General features: G+C 36.8%; 1 protein-coding gene across 1 annotated transcript in view; it reads left to right on the plus strand.

Moving 5' to 3' along the window:
• The window catches only part of LMNB1 (lamin B1), an 86,725-nt gene that overhangs the window by 46,229 nt on the left and 13,793 nt on the right, over positions 1 to 26,703 (plus strand). Inside the window, exons 7-10 of the mRNA XM_069088169.1 lie at positions 16,464 to 16,684; positions 17,472 to 17,697; positions 19,342 to 19,446; positions 23,138 to 23,257. Coding sequence (XP_068944270.1) covers positions 16,464 to 16,684; positions 17,472 to 17,697; positions 19,342 to 19,446; positions 23,138 to 23,257 — 672 coding nt within the window. The remainder of the gene's footprint in view (positions 1 to 16,463; positions 16,685 to 17,471; positions 17,698 to 19,341; positions 19,447 to 23,137; positions 23,258 to 26,703) is intronic.

Genomic DNA, 26,703 nt, shown 5'->3' on the forward strand with positions numbered 1-26,703 from the left:
ACCCCTGCAACAACAGCACTGTCCTTCACCAGTGGACAGTATTCACTCTCTGTCTGCAGGACAGTCTCAGGGCTTCTTAGCGAACCGCCAGGTTCCAGGACTTCTTCAATAGGACTGTCTTTCACCAGTGGACAAATCTGGCAAAACAACATCAAAACAGACAGACAAAGTACCAGCAAAACAGCCATGTCTCCTCAGTCCTTGGCAGCTCAGGGGGCAGGTCTCAAAAGTCCAGGGCAATTCAAAGCGGCCACCAGCAATTCTCTTAGTCTCTCTCTCTCCACGAGGTGCTGCTTCCAAAAAAAAGTTTCTTCTGCCTCTCTCTTGTCTCTCCAAATCTAAGTCACCAGCTCCTCCCAGTTCAGGACTTTCTTTTCACATCAACAAGTCCATCCCACCGGTGGGATTAACAAGCTCTGGGTTTTAACACAATCAGTTTGAAAACCAAGCCAATACAGGGGAATCTTTAATTGCCATTACTATCACACTCCCCAATCTAGAAACACCTCTAATTTGGGTCTCAATAGTTAATCCAGTCAATTGTATTAATACTCAATAGCTCTTACATTACCTTGAAATGTACAATGACTTACATATATATGGGGAAACAATACTGAACTTAGTTACAAAATACAAGGAAGTAAAAAGAATGTATATATGATATTCAGAATGGGGAAACTTCACTGTAAGTCATTCCACACACTGTGCACATCATTCTTCTGGTTCTGCTCACTTCACTTTGCATAACTCCATATAAATCTTCCTAGGTTTTCTTCTGAAACATCTACTTTATCATTTCTCATAATGTATTAGTGTTCCATTACACTCATAGAGCATAACTTATTCAGACATTGCCCAGATGATGGGCATCCTCTCAGTTTCCAATTCTTTGCCACCATAAAAAGAGCTGATATAAATATTTTTTATTTTTTTACTTTACTTTACCTTTTACTCTTTCTTTGTTCTCTTTGAGGTATAGACTTAGGAGATATATTGCTTGCTCAAAGTGTGTGTTCAGTTTAATAACTTTTGAGGCATAGTCCCAAATTGATTTCAAGAATTGTTGGATTAGTTCACAACTGCACTAGCAGTGCATGAGTAAACCCATTTTTCCATATCCCCTCCAACATTGTCATTTTCCTTTTCCATCATATTAACCAATTCGATAGGTATAAAGTGGCACCTTATTAATTTGTATTTCTCTAATTACTAATGATTAAGAGCATTATTCATATGATTACTGATGGTTTCGAATTTTTTCTCTGAAAACTGTGTATAATATCTCATGATCATTTATCATTTGGGGGATGGCTCTTGTTCTCATAAATTTGGCTCATTTTCCTATGTATTTGAGAAATGAGACTTTTGTCAGAGAAATTTGCTACTAAGATGTTTTTCCCTAGTTTCATGCTTCTGATTTTTGCTATATTGTTTTTGTTTGTGCAAAAACCTTAATTTTTTGTTATCAAAATTAACAGTTTTACTTCTATGAGCTTCTCTTTTGTTTGGTAATGGACTTTTCCCCTATCCATAGATCTGACAGGTAATTTTCTTCCATGTTCTCTAACTTGCTTATGATACCACTTTTAATGTCTAATCAAATGCCTGTTTTTGAGCTTAACTTGGTATATGGTGTGAGAAATTGGCCCATCCCTCATTTCTGCCAGACCACAGATTTCCCATCAGTTTTGTCAAATAGGTAGTTTTTGCCCAATAACTGGGATCTTCGGGTTTATCAGACACTTGTTACTTTACCCATTTGCTTCTATGTATTGTATAACAATTTGGTTTTATTAATTGGCCACTCTCTTTCTTATTCAGTACCAAATTGTTTTGATAATTACAACTTTGTACTCTAGCTTGAGATCTGATACTGCTCAGCCTCATTCCTTCACGTTTTTGTCATTGATTTTCATGATTTTTTTTACCTTTTGTTCCTCTAGTTGAATTTTGTTACTTTTTTTTTAGTTCTGTAAAATACTTCTTTGGTAGCTAAATTGATATAGCACTGAATAACTAAATTAATTTTGGTAGTATTGTCATTCTTATTATTTTGTTTTGACCTACCAGTGAGTGCTGTCAAGTGTTTTTCAGCAATGTTCACATAGTTCCTATATGTGTTTTGGCAGGTAGACTCCCAAGAATTTTATACCATCTATAGTAACTTTAAATGTAATTTCTCTTTTCTGTCTCTTCCTACTGGTTTTTGTTGGATGTATGTAAATGCTGATGAATTGTGTGTGTTTATTTTATATATTGCAATTTTACTGAAGTTGTTGATTGTTTAGACTAGTTTTTTAGTTGACCCTGTAAGGTTCTTTAAATATACCAATGTCTTCTGCAAAAAGTGATAATTTTGTTCCCTTACCGCCTATGCTTATTCTTTCAATTTCTTTTTCTTTTCTTATTACTATAGCTAGAATTTCTAGTACAGCGCTGAATAATAATGGTGATAATGGACATCCTAGCTTCACTGCTAATCTTACTAGAAAAGTTACTAGTTTATCACTATTGCAGATAATGTTTGTGCTTGGTATTAAATAGATACTGCCCTTCCAAATGAATTGTTATTTTTTTTCCTGATACAGTAAGATAATTTTTAGTAATTTAATTGGGATGGTGTTGAATATATAAATTACTTTAGGTAAAGTTGTCATTTTTATTATATTGACCCCCTCCCTACCCATGAGCAATTAATATTTCTCCAGTTATTTAAATCTGATTTTATTTGTATAAAAAGTTTTAAAATAATTTTATTTATATAGGAATTATATATTTTTATATAGGAATATATTTATTTAGGAATGATTTATATGGATTTACTTTATATCTTACTAGTTTGCTAATATTATTAATTGTTTCAACTAACTTTTTAGTTGTCTTTAGGATTTTCCAAGTAAATCATCATATCTTCTGAAAAAAGAGAAAATTTTATTATCTTATTCTGATTCCTTCTATTTCTTTTTCTTCTGTTATTGCTATTGCTAGGATTTCCAGTATGATATTGAATAATATTGGTGACAATGGGCATACTTGTTTTACACCTGCTCTTGTTGGGAAATCTTCTAGCCCATCCCCATTACAAATAATGCTTGCTGATGGTTTTAGACAAGTCCTTTTTTTTTTTTAATCAATTTAAGGAAAAATCCATTGGTACCTATGCTTTCAAGTATTTTTAGTAGAAATGAATGTTGTGCTTTATCAAAAGATTATTTTTTCATCTGTTGATATACTCATATGATTTAAAAGTTTTTATTATTGATATAATTGTGTTAATAGTTTTACTTATGTTAAACTATCCCTGCCTTCCTGGTATAAACCCCACTTGGTTATAATGTATAAATATATTGTTGTAATCTTTTAGCTAGTATTTTATTTAGGATTTTTGCATCCATATTCATTCATAAAATTGGTCTATAATTTTCTTTATCTGTTTTTATTCTTCTTGGTTTAGTTATCAGTATCATATTTGTTTTATAAAAACAGTTTTTTATTAAACTTATAATATTGGAATTAGTTGATCTTTAAATGTGTGACAGAATTCACTTGTAAATCCATCTGGGCCTGATGCTTTTTTCTTAGGAAGTTCATTTATAGCCTATTCAATTTATTTGTAAAAAAGAGTTCTATTTAGGGGCAGCTAGGTGGTGCAGCAAATAGATCATCAGCCCTGGAGTCAGAAGGACCTGAGTTCAAATCCGGCCTCAGACACTTAACACAAAACTAGCCATGTGAACTTGGGCAAGTCACTTAACCCCAATTGCCCTACTTTTCCCCCTCCAAAAAGGGGGGGAGGGAAGAGTTCCATTTAGATAATCCCTTTCTTTTTCTGCCAATCTAGACAATTTTGTAAACATTCTTCCATTTTACAGAGATTAAGTTTATGCACATATATTTGGGCAAAGTAACTCCTTATGATGGTTTTAATTTCATCTTAATTAGTGGGTATATTCATTGTTTTCATTTTTAATACTATTAATTTGGTTTCCTTCTCCCTTTTTAAAAATTAAGCAACAAGAAAAAACCATTTGAATACTGGGGAGATACAGTCAGGATTTCACAAGACCCAACAGCTTCTACACTAAAAGACTGAAGGTCTTAGATTTCAAAGACCAAAACAGCTGGAGTTGCAACCAAGAAAAATTGACTCAGAAGCCTTGAGTATAATCCTGAATGAAAAAAAAAAAGATATTTGATGAACTGAAAGACTTTCAGGTATTTGTAACAAAAAGACCAAAACTCAATGGAAAATTTGATAGAAAAGATCCAGAAGAAATAAGGAAAACATCAAAGACTAATTGTTTTTTTCTTGTTGCTTTCAATAGTTTCTCTTTAATCTGGGAGTTTTGAAAAATGTTCCATATAAAGGAAAAAAAGATTACATGAAACTCTATTGTATATTTAAAAGGAATAGTGAGTTGTACATAATAAATTTGCAGTTTCATATGTGATCATCTTTTTTATTGTACTATGTTAAGGAAATGCTTGTTTTACCCCATAAATTAAAAATAAATTTTAATTTATTTTTTTTTAAAAAGCTCTATTTATTAATAATCTTTTCAGCATTTTTTTAAGAAGAGTGGGTTTTGTATTTTGTCAAAACCTTTTTCTGCTTCTATTGAAATAATCATATTATTTTTGTTATTGTTATTGATATGATCAGATGTACTTACAGTTTTCCTAAGCATTTCTAGTATAAATAGAGCCTGGTCATAGTGTATGAACTTTATGACATATAGTTATAATCTCCTTGTTTGCATCTCATTTAAAAGTTTTGTATCAGTATTCTCTTTTTTTACTTCCTGGTTTAGGTATCAAGACCATGTTTATGTTAAAGAAGGATTTTGGTAGAACTTCTTTATCTATTTTTTTTCAAAAGTTTATGGTACGTTAGAATTAATTGCTCTTTGAATGTTTGGTAGAATTTGCTTATAAATATGTTTGGTACCAGGTTGTTTCCAAGATTGTTTTTTCCTTAGGCACTTTTTTATGAATTATCAATTTTTTTTCCTAAGGCAGTGTTTCTTAAATATTCTCTTCCTCTTTTAATCTGGGCAGTTTACATTTTTTGTAAATATTTACCCATTTCATTTAGATGGTCAGTTTTATTGGCATATAGTTAGACAAAATTGCTCCTAATAATTATTTTATGTCAGCCTCATTGGTTGTGAGCTTTTTCATTTTTTATACTTGTAACTTTTTTTTAACTAAAATAGCCGTCTATTTTATTGTTTTTTCTAAAACCTTGTTCCTCCTAGTTTTGTTTGTTAGATTAATATTTTTAACTTTTAATTTTAATAATGTAACTCCTTTGATTGTCAGACATCCTACCTTGGTGTTACAGTTCTTTGATTTTGCTCTTTTTTTTTGGTATTTATATAGTATTTAATTTTTCCCCAGTTACATGTAAAACAATTTTTTGATATTTGTTTTTAAAACTTTGAGTTCTAAATTCTCTCCCTTTCACCCTCTTCTTCCCCCTTACCCCCCATCAATGGCAAACAATTTCATATAGATTGTACGTGTGTAGTCATGTAAAGCATATCCATAATAGTTATGTTGTGAAAGAAAACATAGACCAAAAAAAACTCAAGAAAAATAAAGTGAAAAAATGAAACAAAAGTTACTTCAATATGTATTCAGATACCATCAGTTCTTTCTCTGGGGATGGATAGCATTTTTTCATCCTAAGTCCTTCAGAATTGTCATGGATTGTTGTATTGCTGAGAATAGCTAAGTCGTTCACAGCTGATCATCTTACAATATTGCTGTTACTTTGTACCTAGTATATTTTACTTTGCTTCAGCTAATATAAGTCTTTCTCGGTTTTTCTGAGAGCATCTTGATCATCGTTTCTTATAATACAGTAATATATCATCATAATTATTTACTACAACTTATTTAGCCATGCCTCAATTGCTGTGCATTCCCTCAGTTTCTAATTCTTTACCCCCAGAAAACAGCTGCTGTAAATATTTTTCTATATAAAGGTCCTTTTCCTTTTTGTTTGTTATCTCTTTTAAGAGACAGTAGTAGTTACATCAGACAGTATGCATAGTTTTTTTTTTTTTTAAGCAATCGGGGTTAAGTAACTTGTTCAAGGTTACATGGCCAGCTATTTCTGGGTGTGGTGCTAAGTATCTGAGCCCAGATTTGATCTCCAGGTCAAATCAAAAGATCCCGACACTGGAGCCAGTGCCCTTACTTGCCGAGCCACCTGGTTGCTCCTAAAGTATAACTTTTTTTTTTTTGCTTTTTGGAGGGCAGTTGGGGGTAAGTGACTTGCCCAAGGTCACACGGCTAGTAAGTCTTATGTGTCTGGGGCCGGATTTGAACTCAGGTCCTCCTGATTCCAGGGCCAGTGCTCTATTCACTGTGCCACCTAGCCGCCCCCATAGTAACTTTTTATAATCAAGTTTTTTTTTTTTGTTTGTTTCTTTGCTTATTTTACCAACCTACTACTTGACTCTATGTTAATGTTGTGCTTTGCTCACTTTTGGGAGGAAGGAGGAGGATCTGCAGCCTCAGTTTCTATCTTTTCTGTCATTCTGCTTTCATAGCTCACTCTGAAGCCTATAATTTCTCAATGTTTCAAAAATGGTATGATGAGGTGGGGGGCGGGGAGAGGGAGAGTTTGCCTCTTGCCCTCCTGGTCTGCTCTCTGCAAGTTCCTGACCTGGTTTTGGTTTGTATCTATTGCTTTATGTATGGTTGGTTGAATTTCCATAGACTGCTGTTGGACTCAGTCACTGTTAGTAGGTTGGGAGGTTCTGCAGGTTCAGAGTGACTGAATTCTTAGATCTCCCTTCTAACCTCATTTATTCCACTGTAGGCTTATGTGTAGGTCCCTGCTCCTACCTGATCACAACTGTTCCTCTCACTCTGGACTGTGACCCAGAATTGGGTAATGGATGATGGAACTGGCAGATGACTCCTGTTCCCACTGCTAGTGCAGAGGTCTTCTGGGATCTCTTTCTACACAGGGGTTCAGTCCCCTAATTGTCCCTGGTACTGGCCTGCTCACTCCCTACTGTTGCTCATTGTTATTTCTGCCTGTTGCCATTACACTGTGCTCTTGAGAAGCCCCCACTCCAGTGTCTATAAACCTCTCTGTCTATCTTCCTAAGATGCCCAGGACTGGTAAAATTACTGCAGCCAGCGCAGCTGGTGGGCTAGCAAACCAGTGAGAATAACGAGTCGGGGGTGCAATCAATAGTCTGTTTATTACAGGACCATTTCATACAGAGCCAAAGATGCAAGGAGCTCACAGAGTTTTTATGCCCCCCAAGAGAATGTAGACAATGTAGAAAGATCCTACATCAAAGGAATGCAGATAATGTAGAAGGAACCTCCCTCATTCCTGCTCACTATTTACCCTTGCTAGTTACTTATTAGGGCATTATTCTAAAAGAGAATAGCCCTCTTGCTATCTGCCCCAGTAACCTTTGCAGATAACTGTATAGGACTGGGGGATATACCTACGGAGGTCAAGGGACCCCAAAATGTTCCCTTCATAATACATCCTCTTGCTTGTCTGCCCTGTAGCCTTTCAGATAATAATATAGGGAAGTGGAACATTTCATTAGCGAAGTCAAGAAACTTCTGAAAGTTCACCACATAAAATGACTCAAACTGTGACCTTTTTTTTTTTTGACCTTGTAAGTTGTTGTGGAGGAGCTAAGGCAAAAATGCTGTCTCTCACTCCACTATCTTGACTCTGCAGCAATGAAAGTATTTAGAGATCGCTATTTTCTCTAAACAACTCTTGGCTTTATTCCCCCAATTTTTGGTATGTTGCTTTATTCCCTTATCTAATGAAATTATCACTTGTTTCTAAGGTTGGTTCATTTACTCATGAATTCATTCAGACAAAGTTATTTAGTCTCCAATTAATTGTTAATCCTTTCTTCATTGACTTTTATTGAATATAATTTTATTACTTTGTAGTCTATAAAGAATGGTTTATATTGCTGTTTTTCTGCATTTGTTTGTGATGTTTTTATGCTAGTCATCTGTTTTTGTAATGATGATATAAATACTTGACATATATGTATATTCACTTTTTATCCCATTGGTCAGGGTTTTTTGTTTTTTTTTTTGGAGGGGGAAGGCAGGGCAGTTGGAGTTAAGTGACTTGCCCAAAGTCACACGGCTAGTTTTGTGTTAAGTGGCTGAGGCCAGATTTGAACTCCGGTCCTCCTGACTCCAAGCCCAGTGCTATATTCACTGTGCACCTAGCCACCCCTGGTCAGTTGTTTTTAATAGCATATACTTCACATTTTCTATTTTTTCATTCATTTTATTTTGTTCTAATATTTCTTATTGTTTCATAGAGTCATTGATTTCCCTTTGGCCTCTTCTAATTTCATGGTGCCTATTACTTGGTTAAAGTTTACCACTTTTTGTTCTAAAGGATTTTCTCCTAATTTTTTCCTTGCTTTATTTCTTCTAGACAGCCATGTAGTTCTTGTAGACATTCTATTTTTTTCTTTTGAACCTGCCTACAAGTATTAGAAAATTTCTCTTTCCTTCTAGATTAGATTTTTTTTAGTATCTTTGACTCTTATTATAATTACTTCTAGTGGTCTGTATGCTCCTGGGTTTATTTATATCTACCCAGTCTTCATTCCTGAGCTGGGGCTTTGTGCCAGGGCTAGGATGCACCTCCTGCTGAGCACAGGGTAAAGTTGTTAGCTCTGCCTGATTTCATCCTGGCAGCAGTGATGAAAATAATACCTGTACCCTGACGGTCTTCAGCTCTGTTTTTTTTTTGGGGGGGGGGGGGTTTTGCTTTATTGGGTTTTTTTTGTTGTTCAAGGCTTAATTGTCTTTAGCAGTGTTTTCCAGTTTTCTTCTGGTCACATGATAACTAAATTATCATCGTTGCAGCAACATTAACAGTATTAATTAGCAGTAACAGTAATAGCTAGAATTTATAGAGCACCTACAACATTCCAAGTCCAGCGTTCAGCAGTTTATAAATATTATCTCATTTGATCTTCACAACAATGCTGAGAGGTAGGTAGGTGCTATTAATATCCTCATTCTACAGTTGAAGAAATTGAGGTAAACAGGGATTAAATTACTTGCCCCAGGTCACACAGCTGTATGAGTCACGGAAAGTAGATAGTAGTCATTTGATTTGACAAGTTCAAATCAAATGTTTTTGGTTATGACCTAGATATATTGGATTTGTGTTTTGTTTTGTCAGATTGATAAACAGCAGCCTCAGTACCCCTCAGCAGAGAATCTCTCTGACTTCATCTTTTCCCCCTTATTCATACTAGATAATATCTCACCTGGTTCTCACCAGAGTCTACTTAAAATCTAGTACCCCCTCTTTAGAAAAGGTTTCATTTCTTTTACTTAGCTCTGAATGCTCAGTGGCCCTTCTCTTTTCCCACTATTATAATCTACCCTTCTTCCTCTTAACACACATCAGGATTTTCTTTTGCTTCTTCAGATCCTTTTTTTTTTCACCTTAAAGCATTTATTTTGTCTTTGTAAGGAACTCCTTTCCTCTATCTTGTAGCAGGGAAACCAGCCTGTGCTTTGAGGATAAATAACAATCAGTTGGACATTATAGAAATACATATCTCACCCACTCTGTCCAGATGCCTGAAAGGTTCACGCTGCTGTTGAGACAGACATTTTTGTTACTTTATAGTTCTTGTTAGTAGCTCCTTTGGAGTACAGTTGTGGCAGATGTATGTGTATATATACACACGGACATGCCATCTTATCGTTATCTGTGGACTTGGGTCTAAAGTTGACACATTCAGCCTCAGATCTGCTCTTTTGCTACCATTTCACTCCTTAACCTTGCCCCACACTCTGTACTCTTTGCCTTCACCTTTGTAGTCAGTCCTATAAAACTAAAGAGTGTGATGGTTGTGGTGATAAGTGGACTCAGTAGCAAGATGCAGCAAGTATTACTGGGACCAATGGCAAAGGGGAAAATTGGGCTTTGCAAAAGAGCTTTGGTTGGGACAGGAGTGAATAGCATTAATTTTTACCTATTAGAATAATCCTCAATATACAATGTTTTTTTAATTAAATTTTATGTTTATTTTTAGTTTACATCATTACAAGATTTTGAGTTATAAATTTTCTCCCCGTCTTTCCCCTACCCACCACTCCAAAACAGCAATCCCACTGTATGCCCCTCCCCCAATCTGCTCTCTCCTATGTACTCCCCCATTGCCCTCTCCGACTTTCTAATAGGGCAAGATGGACTTCTATATATCTGTGCCTGTATATCTTATTTCCCAGTTGCATATAAAAAATAACAATAACATTTTTTTAAACATTTGATTTTAAAACTTTGAATTCCAGATTTTTTCCCTTCCTCCCTTGTCACCCACCCTTACTGGGAAGATAAGCAATTCAATATAGGTTATATATGTGTAGCTATGCAAAATATTTCCATAGTGGATATATTGTGAAAGACTGACTATATTTCCCTCCATCCTATCCCACCCCCACTTGTTCTATTCTCTACTTTGACCCTGTCCCTTTTCAAAAGTGTGTGCTTCCAACTTCCCTCCCCTCCCCTTCCCTCCTACTCTCCTGTAGGGTGAGATGCCCTATTTAGTGTGTATGTCATTACCTCCCTAAGCCAAATTCAGTGAGAGTAAGATTGACCCACTCCCATTTGCCTTCCTGTTCTTCCGCTCCACTGTAACAGTTTTCCCTTGCCTCTTCTATATGAGATAGTTTACCCCATTCTGTCTTTCCCCATCTCCTCTCATTATATTCCTCTCTCACCTCTCATTTTCATCTTTTAAGTATCATCCCTTTCTATTCAATTGGTCCTGTGCCCTCTGTCTATGTATACCTGTAGATATACATATATATATATATATATATACACACACACACACTCACATAATGTATTCATATGCCCATATACCCTCCTATATAGACATATATTGTATGCATACATATATTTACATTTATATTCCCTTCAACTATTCTCATACTGAGAAAAGTTTTATAAGTTATAATTACTGTTTTTCCATGTAGGAATGTAAATAGTTCAACTTTGATAAGTTCCTTATGATTTCTTTCCCTGTTTACCTTCTCATACTTCTCTTGCTTCTTGTATCTGGATGTCAAATTTTCTATTTAACTCTGGTTTTTTCATCAAAAATGCTTGAAAGTCCTCTATTTCATTGAATGACCATATTTCCCCTTGAAACATGATACTCAGTTTCTCTGGGTAGGTGATTCTTGGTTTTGATCCCAGCCCCTTTGACCTCTGGAATATCATATTCCAAGCCCTTTGGTCCCTCAGTGTAGAAGCTGCCAGATCCTGGGTTATCCTGATTGTGTTTCCACAATATTCAAATTGTTTCTTCTTGGCTGCTTGTAATATTTTCTCCTTGATCTGGGAACTCCAGAACCTGGCTATAATATTCCTAGGAGTTTTCTTTTTGGGATCTTTTTCAGGAGGTGATCAGTGGATTCTTTCAACCTCTGTTTTGCCTGCTGGATCTAAAACATCAGGGCAGTTTTTCTTGAGAATTTCTTGAAGGATGATTTCTAGGTTTTTTTTTTTTGATCATGGCTTTCAGGTAGTCCAATAATTTTTAAATGATCTCTCCTGGATCTATTTTCCAGGTCAGTGGTTTTTCCAATGAGATATTTCACATTGCCTTCTTTCTTTTTTTCATTTGTTTGGATCTGTTTAATAGTATCTTGATTTCTCATAGTCACTAGCTTCCATTTGCTCCAGTCTAATTCTGAAGAAATTATTCTCTTCAGTGAGCTTTTGAGATTCTTTTTCCATCTGGCAAATTTGGCTTTTTAAGGCATTTTTCTCTGAAGTGGACATCTGAGCAGAAACAGGACAGCAATGCCAATTATAATTTGATAGGAGTGTTTATTAACCGTGGTGACTGCCTCCCTAATAAGGGAAGACAGCATTGAGCCTACTGCAGAGAAAACTTGCATAGAAGGAGATGTTTCTAACAACAAAATATGGTTCCAAGTGGGTGTAATGCCGTTTCTAGTGAAGCCTTGATTACCTAGCAAAAACAAGAACAGACTTGCATCTGGGGTATATTTCTAACAAGAACTGACGTGTATCTGGGTAATGTTTCTGGCAACACAGGTGAAAAGTTCCCTCACTATTGTGGCCTATTAGGTGGTTTCCAGGGACCCTGGTAGGGGCCCCTTCTGGCAGGTTTAGGGGGCTTTGGTGTATAATTTCTGGTGGGCACTTCATTTTCCTCATTGACTTATTGGCCCTCTTTTGCCATTTGTGTTTGGTCTGTTTTTTAAGGTGTTATTCCCTTCTCTTCAGTCAGGTTGTTAATTCTCTTTTCATGATTTTCTTGCATTGTTTTCATTTCTCTTCCCAGTTTTTCCTCAACTTCTCTTATTTGGTTTTCAAAATCCTTCTTAAGCTCCTCTATGGCCTGTAATCAGTTCATATTTTCTTGGAAGCTTTTGGTACAGGAATTCTGACTTTTTTGTCTTCCTCCCATTCCATGTTTTGATCCTTTTTGTTCCCAAAATAGGAATCTAAAGTAGGATTGCTGTGGTTGCTTTGCTTCCTTTGCTTGCTCATGTTGCCTCTCAATTACTTGAGTTTTAAGCTTTTTGCCACAGTAGAACTCTGATTGCAAAGAGGAGAGCTTTGTCCCTAATCACTGGGGTTTTCTCAGCTGCCAGAGCTATTAGTTGTGTGCCCTCTCTGAAGCCCTCACTGGATCTGGCACCAAGTCACACTCCCCAGGACCTCCACCCTAGACCGCAATCCAGATCCAAGCAGGTTAAAGCAAGAGTGATTACCCCTCAGAATGGTCTCTTGGTCCCCTTACAATTTGCAGACCAGGAGTTCTAAAGCAGCCATGCAGTGGGGCCACCATGCTTCAGCCTCTTCTCCCTCCAGGGGCAGAGGCTGGACCACACTACCAGACCCCCTGTTCCCAAAGTCCACACTGACCTTCTGCTTTGTCTTTGGCTTTTATGGGCTGATAATTCTGGAAACTGCCACAGCTGCTGGTGATCCACTCTCCCGAAGACCCTCCAGCCGTGGCTGGTCATGGCCTCCCTGAGGCTAAAACGCAGGCTCACTTGGGACTGGGCTCTGCTCCCAGCGAAGCTGCAAAGGACCCTTTCTGTCTGGCAGCCAAACTGCCTTCAGTAGGAGATTTGTTTCTCTTTGTCACTTTATGGTTTCTCTAGCCCTAAAGTTTGTTTAGAGTCATTTTTTATAGGTATTTGAGGTGGTTATGGGGGGAGCACCTGGAGTTTTCTGGCTTCTATACTGCCATCTTGGCTCTGCCCCTCTAGAATGGTTTAATACATGACTTTGTCTTTTTGACATGCTGGGCAGAGGAAGGTATTATGTAGCTTACTCAAATTCATAATTAGTCCCCATTCCTTTCCTATTTTATTTTAGAAAAAAATATTAACAGCTTATACTTTGCATACTGATACAATAAGGAACTAATAAGATGATTTCTTTTATATATAATATATTAATTAATAATAATAAAATGAATTCAAGTGGCCAGGAGCAAAGCAAATCATATAATTTTATAACTAGAAGGGATTTTAGGACCTTAGAGCACATTTTAAGAGGAAACCAAAAAAGAGCTCAAACAGTCATAACTAGTTAATGGCAAAGCTGACTAAAACCTAGCATTTTTAATTACCTAGCAGTATTGAAAGTTTAAAATAATTCAAGATTTCCTGGGTTAATTTCTCTTTTTTGGGTCTATAATTTTAAATGTTTTAATCTGTTTCCTTTCCACAACCAGAACTTTTTTTAAAAATAGTTTGTTTCTCTATATCTAAAGATTTGTAAAGGATATTATCTTTAGGGAGGGGTAAGGAAAGATGGGGAGAAAATTAGAAACTCAAGGGATTGTGGAACTGAATGTTGTAAACTAAAAGTAAATAAATAAATTTAAATTTTACAAAAGAATATTATCTTTAAAACTTGAAATGAGCCTTTTCAAGTATCTACCCCTTTTTTTAATCCTTTTTCTTTGTTCCAGTAATTAGTTCTTTTCTTCTTTTTGGCAATTACATATTGCATACTTTTCACATTTAAAGTCTGGGGTAGGTGCTGCTAGGTGGCGCAGTGAATAGAACACCCGCCCTGGAGTCAGGAGGACCTGAGTTCAAATTTGACCTCAGACACTTGACACACTTACTAGCCTTGTGACTTTGGGCAAGTCACTTAACCCCAATTGCCCTCCAAAAAGCAAAAATATAGTAATAATAAAGTCTGGGGTAAAAAAAAAAAAAGTAAAATAAGCTTCTTAAAAAAATGTTGTTACTTCTCCATCCCTCCATAATTCATACTTTGGGTTAGGTGGCATATAATTGTTTCTTTGATTAGTTAACTTAATGAAGTAATTGTGTAGTTCTCAATTTTTTTTGGTTGAGCACCCATATCTGTTAAAACATTTTGAGCTGAAAGACTGATTAATTGGTTGATTTGTAAATTATATACATGTGGAAAGATATTGCCAGAGAATTTCCAGCTGCCCCATGTACAGCAAAAGAATAACAGTAGTTCTTTTTTTTTTTTTTGCCTTTTGGAGAGCAATTGGGGTTAAGTAACTTGCCCAAGGTTACACAGCTAGTTTTTTTTGTGTGTGGGTGCTAAGTGTCTGAGGCCAGAACCGAACTCAGGTCCTCCTGACTCTGGGGCCAGAGCTTTACTCACTGTACCACCTAGCCACCCCAAGAACAGTAGTTCTAATAATTTCCTTGTGTGCCCCAGCAGATTGTGTTGCATGCAAGTTACCTTGTTTAATATGATCAGTTTTCTTTTTACTCCCTTCCTCATATCCATATCCCCCCCCCCCCAAAAAGACAAGAATAAGCATGGTCAAACAAAGAAAATTCTTTTATTGGCTATATACAATTACATTTCTCATTCTGATTTTTAGTGGATCACCTCTGTCAGGGAGTGAATTTCTCTGGAATCATAAATGATCATTGCATTTATCAGAGTTTTTAAGTCTTTTAGAATTGTTCGTTTTTACAATGTGGATAAAAGGTAAGTATTATAGGAATAGACATAGGCTGGTCTCCTATTAGTTTAGGTTCTGTATTAGAACAAAGTGAAAGACTTGAAGAAGATTTGACTGTTAACATAAGAAATTTACTTAGCCCATATCAGATAAGGATATTCAAGTTCATATAGTTGATTCAGCACACTGAGTTAATTAAGTCTCAAGGAGAGACTCAATACCTTTAAAGGCACGGCCTGTGTGGAGGGAGGTTTGATATAGCATGTTTTTTTTTTTGTTTTTGTTTTTGCCTTTTGGAGGGCAATTGGGGTTAAGTAACTTGCCCAAGGTTACACAGCTAGTCTTTTTGTGTGGGTGTTAACTGTCTGAGGCTAGAACTGAACTCAGGACCTCCTGACTCCGGGGCCAGCAGTTTACTCACTGTGCCACCTGCGTGTTTTCTGATGGCACAGAATGTTTGGATTTTCTTTGTGGTGCTTATATCTTCATCATAGTAGAAGAGTAAATATTGCTATGATTTTTACATTGATTTTTGGACAGAAGTGAAAAAAAAGACACCCCCCTTTCCTTTTGCCCCACTGTTTAGATTTGACCCCTTTAATCAGTCTTTTCAAGTTTACTCTTATCATTTTCTGTTGATGAAGAGACCTCTATCCTGGGGAAAGTTGTAAGATTACCTACTGACCCATGTAGGTTTTCAGAGATGAACCGTCTGCTATAGCATGTATAATTTTTCATTTGACTAAGTTAGCATTTTATTTCCTCAACCACAGTAACTTCTACTTTAAAACTGGGGTAAACTTCTACTTTAAAAAGGACAAAACTGAAAAAGTCCCATAGTGGACACTTTATACTTATTGTTCTTTAGGAATTGGTGTTGGAGAAGCACGAATCACCCAGTAAACTTCATAGTACTGCTTTCCTAATGTGGCGTTATATTGATCCATATTAACAGAAGAAGCTTATGTCAGAACAGACTAGCTTTCAGTATGAAAAATTTGATTCTGCAGGGTTTTTTAAAAAATACATACCTACACACACAACTAGGATTCAGAATTTGTTTTTAGTTTCCAAATACTTCACATATTCACTTCTTTACTTTTATTAATACCTTTGGGGTATCAAATTATCTAGTATTTTACACAATGTAGGTTTGATATGATTTCCACTTGTCCCAATACTAAGAGTTTTCTGTATATGCAGAATATAGGGAGCTTAAATTTAGAGAAAATTTCTAAACATACCACATTTTACTTAGCATATCTTGGTCCACATAATGCATATTTTAAGGACATAGGGCTTCATTTTCTTGAAAATGAGCTTGTTCTGATTCAATCTATTCAATATATGTAATACCTAGGTTTACTTATGTGTACGTAAAATCTTTGTTTTCCATCTTGGTGGCGCTTGATTTTGTAGATTAGAATTTCTCTGGAAAACTTATATTTTTCTTTATATTTACAGTACAGAGCATGCTTGGATAGGATGCAAGAACTGGAGGATTTGCTTGTTAAAGAAAGAGATAACTCTAGACGACTACTGTCCGATAAAGAAAGAGAAATGGCAGAAATAAGGAATCAGATGCAGCAACAGTTAAATGAATATGAACAACTTCTGGATGTCAAGTTAGCCCTAGATGTGGAAATCCGTGCATACAGGAAACTGTTGGAGGTTGAAGAAGAAAGGTGAGAAATAAGGTGCCACTGGAAAATTGTCTTCCTTCTCCTTCCTGTCCTTCTGATTTTTTTTTAAAGGAAGCTTTTATATTTTTCTTTCAGCTTTTAAAGTTGGTTTTGTTATTTTTTTGCCATTCATTTTTTCTTCTAAAGCTTTCAAAGAAAAAGAATAATAGATCACAGTTCTCTCTTACAAGTAGGAAATGTTGCAGAAAAATAGCAAGCTTTGCTGCTAGATTATGTCTTTCAGGGTTAAGACTTTACAGAGACTGTGGTAAAAAAAAATCCTTTTAATATGTTTTGGTAATGGTGCAGAAAAGCATGAGACAAGACAGAAATGTATTATTTTGTCCTTTAACTGTATTGTTTTTATGAAGCCAATCCTTAGTAATGTATGCTGCTACCTAAGAACTATAAAGAAATTTGCAGTAATTATAATATACAGCTCTGAGTGCTGATTTATCATGTCAAATGCTAGCTTCATGTAATTTACGTAAAATATATTCTAAAATTGATTATTCAACTGATTTTTGATAGTATTCAGGTGACAGGAAAATTTTCAGTTATTTTTGTTTTCATTTTAAGGATGGGACTATAAATGTGAAATATCTGACTTGGGGTCAGTTTGGAGCCAGAAGTACAATCTTGGGTGGTCTTCATTGTTTGCATACCAGCGTTATGCAGCAGAACGTTATCAATACTTTATTTTAGAAAACTTATCAGCTTCTCTTTTAGTTGGAATTGAGCAGTATATACCGTGACAGCCTCACGTGCACCTTTTGCCCTTTTTGTACAGGCTGAAGCTTTCTCCAACCCCTTCTTCACGTGTAACAGTATCAAGAGCGTCCTCCAGCCAAAGCGTGCGCACAACTAAAGGAAAGAGGAAGAGAGTTGATGTGGAAGAATCAGAAGCAAGTAGTAGCATCAGCATCTCTCATTCAGCCTCAGCCACTGGAAATGTTTGCATTGAAAAGATAGACGTTGATGGAAAGTTTATCTGCCTAAAGAACACTTCTGAACAGGTAAGATAAAATCGTGTACACACCTCGTTCAGAAAACCTGTTTGTTTGGAGTAGTGTCTTTGACTTTGTATGACTCTTTCTTTTCTTTGCATAAGCTTTTGAAATTAATATCCCTTTCCTTTCACAGCCCCCACTCTCCAATACTGTTTAAAAACTTTCTCTTTTTAAAGTGACTTAACCATGGAAGTTCAAATTAAATACAGATGTATGTATCTGCTGTTTTTAATGTTTTGTTCTGGCCAATTTAACTAACCTGCGTCTTTGGAAACACCAGTTTTGTGTATTCTAAGAGAGGTCTTTATCCATGATCATGGGATTTGTGATGAGAAAAACTGGTAAGTTAATGAGTTAAAAATTCTTTGGATAGTTTAATACCTGGGAAAATAATGATGAACACAGACCAGATGCTTCTAGAGATGGTTTCTTTTCCTTTAACAAATAAGATAATATGTAGACCAAAAGCAAAAACATTTTTCTGATATAATTTGAGAAAACACTGTTTCATAAAATAAAGGTCTAGTTTTTATACTAGGTTATCAGCAGTTTTTCTGAACTTCTTATGACAGTTTTAAGATGACTAGATAAAACAGATAACTCGGTATAGAAGACAACTGCTTGTCTATCACCTCAGCTGTATGCAAACCAGAACCATAATAGGGAGCCTAACACTGTGAGTAGAAGTAGAATGGAAAGAGATCACCAAAGATAAAACGGTTATGGCCGGTGTTCAGTATGCTGCCTCCTTGGCACATATTTTAGGGTCAAGAGCAGGGACCAGATTGATTTATGTAGAAATCATCTTTTGCTTGCCCACTATGGATTACTTAAAAATAATATATTGGTAGATGAGTAACCACTTAGGCAGAATTGATCAAGCTAAACCTGTAAAGCGGGTATGGAATTACTTGTTATAGTTCCAAAAGTCAAAGATTGTAATCACAGCTAAGCAGTTCTTTTTATTATAATAATATTAGATAAGGGGAAAGAGTTACAGGTTCAGATAGAAGGCATTTTTTTCCTTGTTAAACTTGTTTAAGTTTTAAAGGTCTTAAAACTATCAGATATTTGATACTTGTAATTGTGATTATAACAGCCAAGATAATGATCCTATTATAAATTTAAGGACCTACCTGACTTATACTGTAAACTTTCACAGATCTGATTTTTTTTGTCATTGATCCAGCTCAACTCCTACGTACTTTATGATCTTTGAAAATTTTTATGTCTGAAAAATACATCTACAAAATTCAAACCTAACTGAACTGGTTTCTCATCTTAATAGAACTTAGAAGGGTTTATACTCTGAGAAACCAGGGTTATTTCCACACTACAATAATACTTATATTTGATTTAATAGCAAAATATAACTGGTGTTTGGAGTTTTTACCTTTTTTAAAATATAAACTTTATTTTAAAATTAAGATTTTTAATTGTGGAATTACAAGCATAAGTTCATCTTGCCAAATGAGTTTTTTTTTCAGAATGTGAAAATGTGAACCTTGAAATCCACAAGCAAAGAAATAAAATAAAGAACTTTCTTTTTACTAAGTCAACCTATGTTTGAGTAGCTTTAGAAGTTTATTAAGTTATTAACCAACTTTGTGTATATTTGAAACAATTTTATTTCATTTATTCTGTGCCTAGGATCAAGCAATGGGAGGCTGGGAGATGATCAAAAAAATTGGAGATACATCTGTCAGTTATAAATATACTCCAAGATATGTATTGAAAGCAGGCCAGACTGTTACAGTAAGTGATTTTTTTTTTTCTTGCTGGAAATAAGCTTAGCTTATTGTCTTACTTAGATTGGGGTGGGGGGAAGGAGCTAGCTGTAATTTCATGAAGAGTAGTGAGCTCTCAATAATGAAATTGCATCCACCAATCACCAACCTCTCCTCTATCATTCATAGTCGGATTTCTCTGGGGCACTTGCTCAGGGACACAGAGAAGTGGGTATCAGATACACGTCTTGAATCTAGGCCTTCCTGATTCCAAATACTTCCATCCACTATGTTAAATTGTTGAATTTTAATATTTCTTATTATTTGAAATACATTTTTTTCTTTAAAAAACAGTAAGCATTTATAAGGTCTTGGATGATTTTTTTCTTCTTTTCAGTTACTATGAGAAATCTCTAAAAGAATTAGTATTTCTGTACTGGCTGATAGTGACTAAATTTGGATTTCCCTTTTTGCTTTGTGAATACAGAAGAGCTTTTTGTGTTTACTACTACTATAACTTAAATCTCATTTGGGAAACTGTGCCTTGTTGCAACAATATTCCCAATCTCTACAACTCAAGGGCACAGAAAGTCAGATGTGAATATTGCTTTGCATGTTGGCTCTTTGTGCTTGGTATCAAAGAGATGTGAAATTTTTTTTTTAAAACAGTTGTGGTTAAGTAACTTGCTCAAGGTTACACTGCCAGTTATTTTGTGTGGGTGCCAAGTATCTGCAACCGGAACTGATCCCAGGTCTCTCGAAGCTGGAGCCTGCGCTCTTATTCACTGTGCCACCTGGCCGCCCTGAGATGTGAAATTTTAACTTCATTTGAAATTAAACACTGAATCACTTCCATCTTAGTATGCTTTGATGGGGTGCTTGAGATCTATGTTCGTAACATCAATTTGTAAAATTTTGTAACAGTCTGTAAAACCAGTTTGTAAAGTCACACTAAACCCCCCCCAATCTCAAGCATTAACTCTGCCCCTTCTCCCCCTGCCCCTAGCTTCAGAGCAATAACTCTGACCAGCAACAACTATCTCAGCTTGGAACAATAACAAGCTATTCTGATGAATCCTTCACAAAAGTATCTATAAACATTCCAGCTTAGGCAACTATTATCTCCCCCTTGTATAGTGTCCTGCTGCCCCCTTGAATCCCTCAATACTCCATCTCTAGGTTAACTCCTTAAGCAATTATCTCTCCCTAACCTTGGTTCCCAGACATCAATCCTGTCAAGCATGACACTGATGGGTGGCAGACTGGGCACTTCTCCATCAGCCCTTGACTGCTTGATGACTTAGTGACATTTCAAACCTAAAACCACACCTTCAGGTAGACCCCCCCCCCTTCCCCCCCCCCCCCGCTTTTTCCCAGTGAATCATGGGTACTAAGCTTGCGCAGTTACATAAAGCTTGCATGCCCCTTTAAACACCGGCCCCACCTTAGCCCCACCTTAACTCCTGCCTAATCCCACCCTCTTCTCTCCTGGTCAGCCTAATTGACATCTAATGAATAGCCTTAACTCTTTTTTTTTTTTTTTTAAACAATCAGGGTTAAGTAACTTGCTCAAGGTTACAGGGCCAGTTATTTCTGGGTGTGGTGCTAAGTATCTGAGCTGGATTCAATCCCCAGGTCATCCCAACACTGGAGCCCTGGCTGCCCCTAGCCTTAACTCTTTAAAAGGTATGCCTGTGTCTTCTTTAAGCTTGCAGGTCCCCTAAGGATCCTTGCCCGCTGTAAGGCGTATAATAAACTTTTACAACTCTGACTCCAGTTAGGCTTGAGTGGAATTCTTTCCAGACTGAATTGCAGGTTATGGTCTTAGATAAGATCAGAGTTCCTGCTGAACCTATTGGGAGCCATCCCTCATCACTTGAAATATCAGTCAGTCAGCAAGCGTTTTTAAAAATCTAGGCACTGTTTTAAGCACTGGCAATAAAAAAGACAGGCAATAGTGAGTGAAGACTTATATGAAATGAGCAGAACCAGGAGAACATTGTATACAGGAAAAGCAACATTGTGTGATGACCAATTTTGATAGACTTAGCTCTTCTCAGCAATGCAGTGATCTAAGACAATTCCAAAAAGACTCATGATGGGAAATGCTATCCACATCCAGAGAAAGAAATAGGGAGTTTGAATGCAGATTGAAGCATACTATTTTCTCTCTTTTTTTTCTTGTGGTTTTTCCCTTTTGTTCTGATTCTTCTTTCACAACATGACTAATGTGGAAATATGTTTAATATGATTGTTCTTGTGTAGTCTATATCGATTGCATGCCATCTTGGGGAGGGGGAAGAGGAGGAAGGGGGAAAATTTTAGAAGTCAAAATCTTATAAAAGTGAATGTTGAAAACTAAAAATAAATCATTTTTTTGAAAAGACAGGCAAAAACATTGTCCCTGCCCTCAAGGATTTCATGTTCCAATGAAGACAGTATGCAAATTAGCATACATATACATATATTTACACAAATCTATCTATACATACATACACACATATACACATATGCCATTCACACACACAGAGTAAATGAAAGATAATATCCACTATGCTATATCTCATAAATATTATTAGTATATTTTTTAGAGAAATGTTTTTCATGAAATGGAAAAATAAAAAGGTTTTCTCCTCATTCTGGAAAAGGCCTCAGGCCAGTCCTTCTGGGTAGTTTAGGTTTGATACTGGAACAAAAGGAAATACTTGTAATTGGGAGGGAAGTATCTTGTTCTCTGGAGTTCAGACCAAGCAGAGCTGTACGTGAAAAGTGGAGAGTTTTTCACCACTGATTTACCTGTTTATGTTCCAGCTTTTATGTAACCTAGTAAATTGTTTAGTTAGCTTCCTTTAGTTAAGGAATGCAAGGTTTTCCTGATCACTGTTAGAAAATTATCTAACCCTGGTATTGTAAGAGTAGCCAGCTTTCCTAATCACAATGCCCTTGTGATTGATAAAAGGGAAGTGGAGGGTCATAGTCTGGGCCAACTGCTGACTGATTGGCTTAATGTCATCTCTCCCACTTGTTTCCCTGTGAATCTGCCCAGCAACAACAGATATAAGAGCAGAGACCTGGAGCTCTGGGCCAAGTACTGATTGATTGGCCTTGATGTCACTTCTCACACTTGCTTCCCTATGAATATGCCCAGCAGCAACAGATACCAGTACAGAGACCTGGAGCTCTATATTCTTTGTCAGAGGCATGCATCCCCATCCTATGCCAGTGCTAAGCTTGTGCATGCCCTGGGACTAAAGGGCTGAAAAGCTGCCCTTCTTCATTTTTGACATAGAAGACTCCGGTCTTTATCCTTTCATGCATAGGAAATGATGGTGGTAGCCCAACAAAAGAGCTTAGTTTGGAAATAACCAAGGGGAACACTTGCCTGGGCATCAGAATACCCCTGTAACAGTGGACTTTCCATCCTTCCTTCCCTCCCCACAATGACAACTCAGAGAAGGTACCTGAGATTTTTGACTTACTGTAGCTGTCTACATTTTATAAGATCATAGGATTTTATCATTTATCAGCCTCCTTGTTTTCCACATGATAATATTGAGGACAACAGGTGAAATGTCTTGTTTACATTCATACAGGTAATATGTAATAACTGCTTTTATAGTGTTTTGATCTTTGACTTTAAGAAATTGGATTATTATCCTGTTAACATCATGAGGAAGGTATGGACTTTGTGTATAATGATGTTCTTTCTTATTTCCCAGATTTGGGCTGCAGATGCTGGTGTCACTGCATCTCCTCCCACTGACCTTATCTGGAAGAACCAGAACTCTTGGGGCACTGGTGAAGATGTAAAGATTATATTAAAAAATTCTCAGGGAGAGGTAAGAAAATTTCGACCAAAAGTTCTTTTTTATTTTTTCAAATGCTTTATTAACTTCTGATTTACATCATTGATTTCCACCAGATTTTGAGTTACAAATTTTCTCCCCGTTTTTCCCCTATCTACCACCACAGAATAGCAGTCACACAGGCTATCCCCTCCTCCAGTCAGCTCTCTCCCATATCTTCTCTCACACCCCCTTAGACTTTTTCAGTAGGGCATGGTGGATCCCTATGCCCCAGTGCCTGTATATCTTCTTTCCCAATTATATGTAAGAGAGTATTAATAATAGTGTAAGTATATATATATATATGTAAGTATATATATATATATATATACATATATATATATGTAATTTTAAGCATTTGATTTTAAATCTTTGAATTCCAGATTCATTCCCTTCCTCCCTTGTCACTCACTGTAATGTAATGCCAAGCAAAGGCAACTTCCCAAGGTTCAAAATACCAGCATAGGTGCTCTCCATTTTATTCAGTGACAAATTAAGAACAGAGAAGATCAAAAGATGACATCATTCAAAATACAGCATTTACTAAGTGTGATTAAATAATCTCCAAGTACTACCCCACCCCAGGACCTTACATTCATTCAATCAATTACAAAGTCCCTGTTCTAAATACTACTCCACCCCTAGGCTGTACCTTCATTTAGTATATTTAGTATATATTTAGTACCTTCATTTCACAAAGCCCCTCTTCTCAAATGGAGATTAGTTTCCAATCATAAGTAAAGTACATTCATTTGTTCAATCACAGAACACAAAAAGGTCAAAAGTTCCCCACCCCTGGATCACAATTGAATCTACCCCAGAGTTACATCAAGTTTAAGGACAGCACTGTATCAGCAATGCCATATTCACAATGCCTATAGAGATTAAAAATATGCTGATATAATTATCCATCACAAAATACGTCAGGTTTGCCATTTGGGGAAATAAACTAGAAAATTTATTAAGATACCAAAAGACTGAGTCCCAAAACCAGAAAGTGAAAGCCATCAGAGTAGTTATGATATTGGCACAAGTAGATAAAGTAGAAAGCACCCACATTCTCAAGCCTTGAAAACAGAACAGGCTACCTCAGGCAAAGGTCCTCCTCTCCCCACTCACAGCAACCACCCAGCGTCCGGGAAGCGCGCTCCCAGCAGCTCCGGCCCCTGGCAGTCCTCAGCAGGAGTCCTTAGCAGAAAGTCCTGCTCCCAGCAGCTCCGGCCCCTGGCGGTGCTCAGCAGGGGTCCTAACTTAAAAAAAAAAAAAGGGCAACCGCAACCGCTGCCAACCGCCAACCGCAGGACCGTTAGCTCGGCTTTCACTTTTTCTCGCTTTCCACTTTCCCTTGCTCTGCTATGTCAGCACGTCCATGGGGCATGGGAGATCTTTAAATCCCATAACCCTTACAAGCACTTAATACCCAAATGGAGGTCTTTTCTTCATCTTGACACTAGGCAAGTTCTCAGCAATCTTTGTTCCTGGGGAGACAAAGCTTAGCAAGGCCACAAGGTACATTGCCAGTCTCTTCATTAATTCATCCTCTGTCTGCAGAACAGTCCTAGGACCCCTGAATACATTAGCAAAACCCTCTTCCAGGATTTCTGTAAACATACAACAAGAGAATCCTTTTTTAGGGCTTCAGAACCAACAGCAAGGTTCCAAGGATTCTGCAGCAACAGCACTGTCCTTCACCAGTGGACAGAATTCACTCTCTGTCTGCAGAACAGTCTCAGGAGCTCTTTGCCAACAGCCAGGTTCTAGGACTTCTGCAACAACAGGATTGTCTTTCACCAGTGGACAAATCTGGCAAAACAACATCAAAACAGACAGACAAAGTACCAGCAAAACAGCCATGTCTCCTCAGTCCTTGGCAGCTCTGGGTGGCAGCTCTCAAAGTCCTGGGCAATTCAAAGTGGCCCTCAGCAATCCTCTCAGTTTCTCTCTGCCTCCAAAGGTGCTGCTTCCAAAAAAGTTCTTCTACCTCTCTCTTGTGACTCCCCAAATCTACGTCACCAGCTCCTCCCAGTTGATCACTCTCTTTTCAAGTAAACAAGTCAATCCCACAAGTGGGATTAACAAGCTCTGGGTTTTAACACAATCGAACCAAAAACCAAGCCAATACAGGGGAATCTTTAAATGACATTACTATTACACTCACCCTTACTGGGAAGATAAGCAGTTCAGTATAGGTTGTACATGTGTAGCTAATGCAAAACATTAACAGAGTAGATATATTGTAAAAGATTGACTATATTTCCCTCCCTCCTTTCCCTCTACCCACTTGTTCTATTCTCTACTTTGATCCCATCCCTTTTCAAAAGTGAGTGCTTCCAACTTCCCTTCCCCCCTGCCTGCCCTCCCTTCCATCATCCCCCCTCTCATCCCCTTACCCCTACTCTCCTGTAGGGTGAGATACCATATTTAGTATGTATTTCATTCCTTCCCTGAGCCAAATTCAATGAGAATAAGGATGAGCCATACCCTTTTGCCTTCTTATTCTTCCCCTCCATTATAACCATTTTCTCTTGCCTCTTCTTTATGAGATAGTTTACCCCATTCTGTCTCTCTCCATCTCCTCTCATTATATTCCTCTCTCACCTCTTAATTTCACCTTTTAAGTATCATCCCTTCCTATTAAATTGGCCCTGTGCTCTCTATCTATGTATACCTGTAAGCATATATACACACATTCACATATGTATTCATACGCCTGTATATCCTCCGATACAGACATTATATATATATATATATATATACATATACATATACATATATTTCTATTCCCTTCAACTATTTTCATGCTGAGAAAAGTTTCATCAGTTACAATTATCATTTTTCCATGTAGGAATGTTAATAGTTCAACTATCCCTCAGTGTAGAAGCTGCCAGATCCTGTGTTATCCTGATTGTGTTTCCACAACATTCAAATTGTTTCTTCCTGGCTGCTTGTAATATTCTCTCTTTGATCTGGAAACTCCAGAACCTGGCTGTAATATTCCTAGGAGTTTTCTTTTTGGGATCTTTTTCAGGAGGTGATCGGTGGATTCTTTCAACCTCTATTTTGCCTTCTGGTTCTAAAACATCAGGGCAGTTTTCCTTGAGAATTTCTTGAAGGGTGATTTCTAGGTTCTTTCTTTGATCATGGCTTTCAGGTAGTCCAGTAATTTTTAAATTATCTCTCCTAGATCTATTTTCCAGGTCAGTGGTTTTTCCCATGAGATATTTCACATTGCCATCTAGTCTTTCTTTTCGATCTGTTTAACAGCATCTTGATTTCTCATAAAGTCATTACCTTCCATTTGCTCCAATCTAATTCTGAAGCAATGATTCTCCTCAGTGAGCTTTTGAGATTCCTTTTCCATCTGGCAAATTTGGCTTTTTAAGGCATTCTTCTACTCATTGCCTTTTTGAGCCTCTTTTGCCATTTGAGTTAGTCTGTTT

Source organism: Petaurus breviceps, unplaced genomic scaffold, assembly GCF_028583685.1.
Source record: "Petaurus breviceps papuanus isolate PSGF00001 unplaced genomic scaffold, PetGlider_PUasm1.0 184, whole genome shotgun sequence".
In the NCBI taxonomy this organism is placed as follows: Eukaryota; Metazoa; Chordata; class Mammalia; order Diprotodontia; family Petauridae; genus Petaurus; species Petaurus breviceps.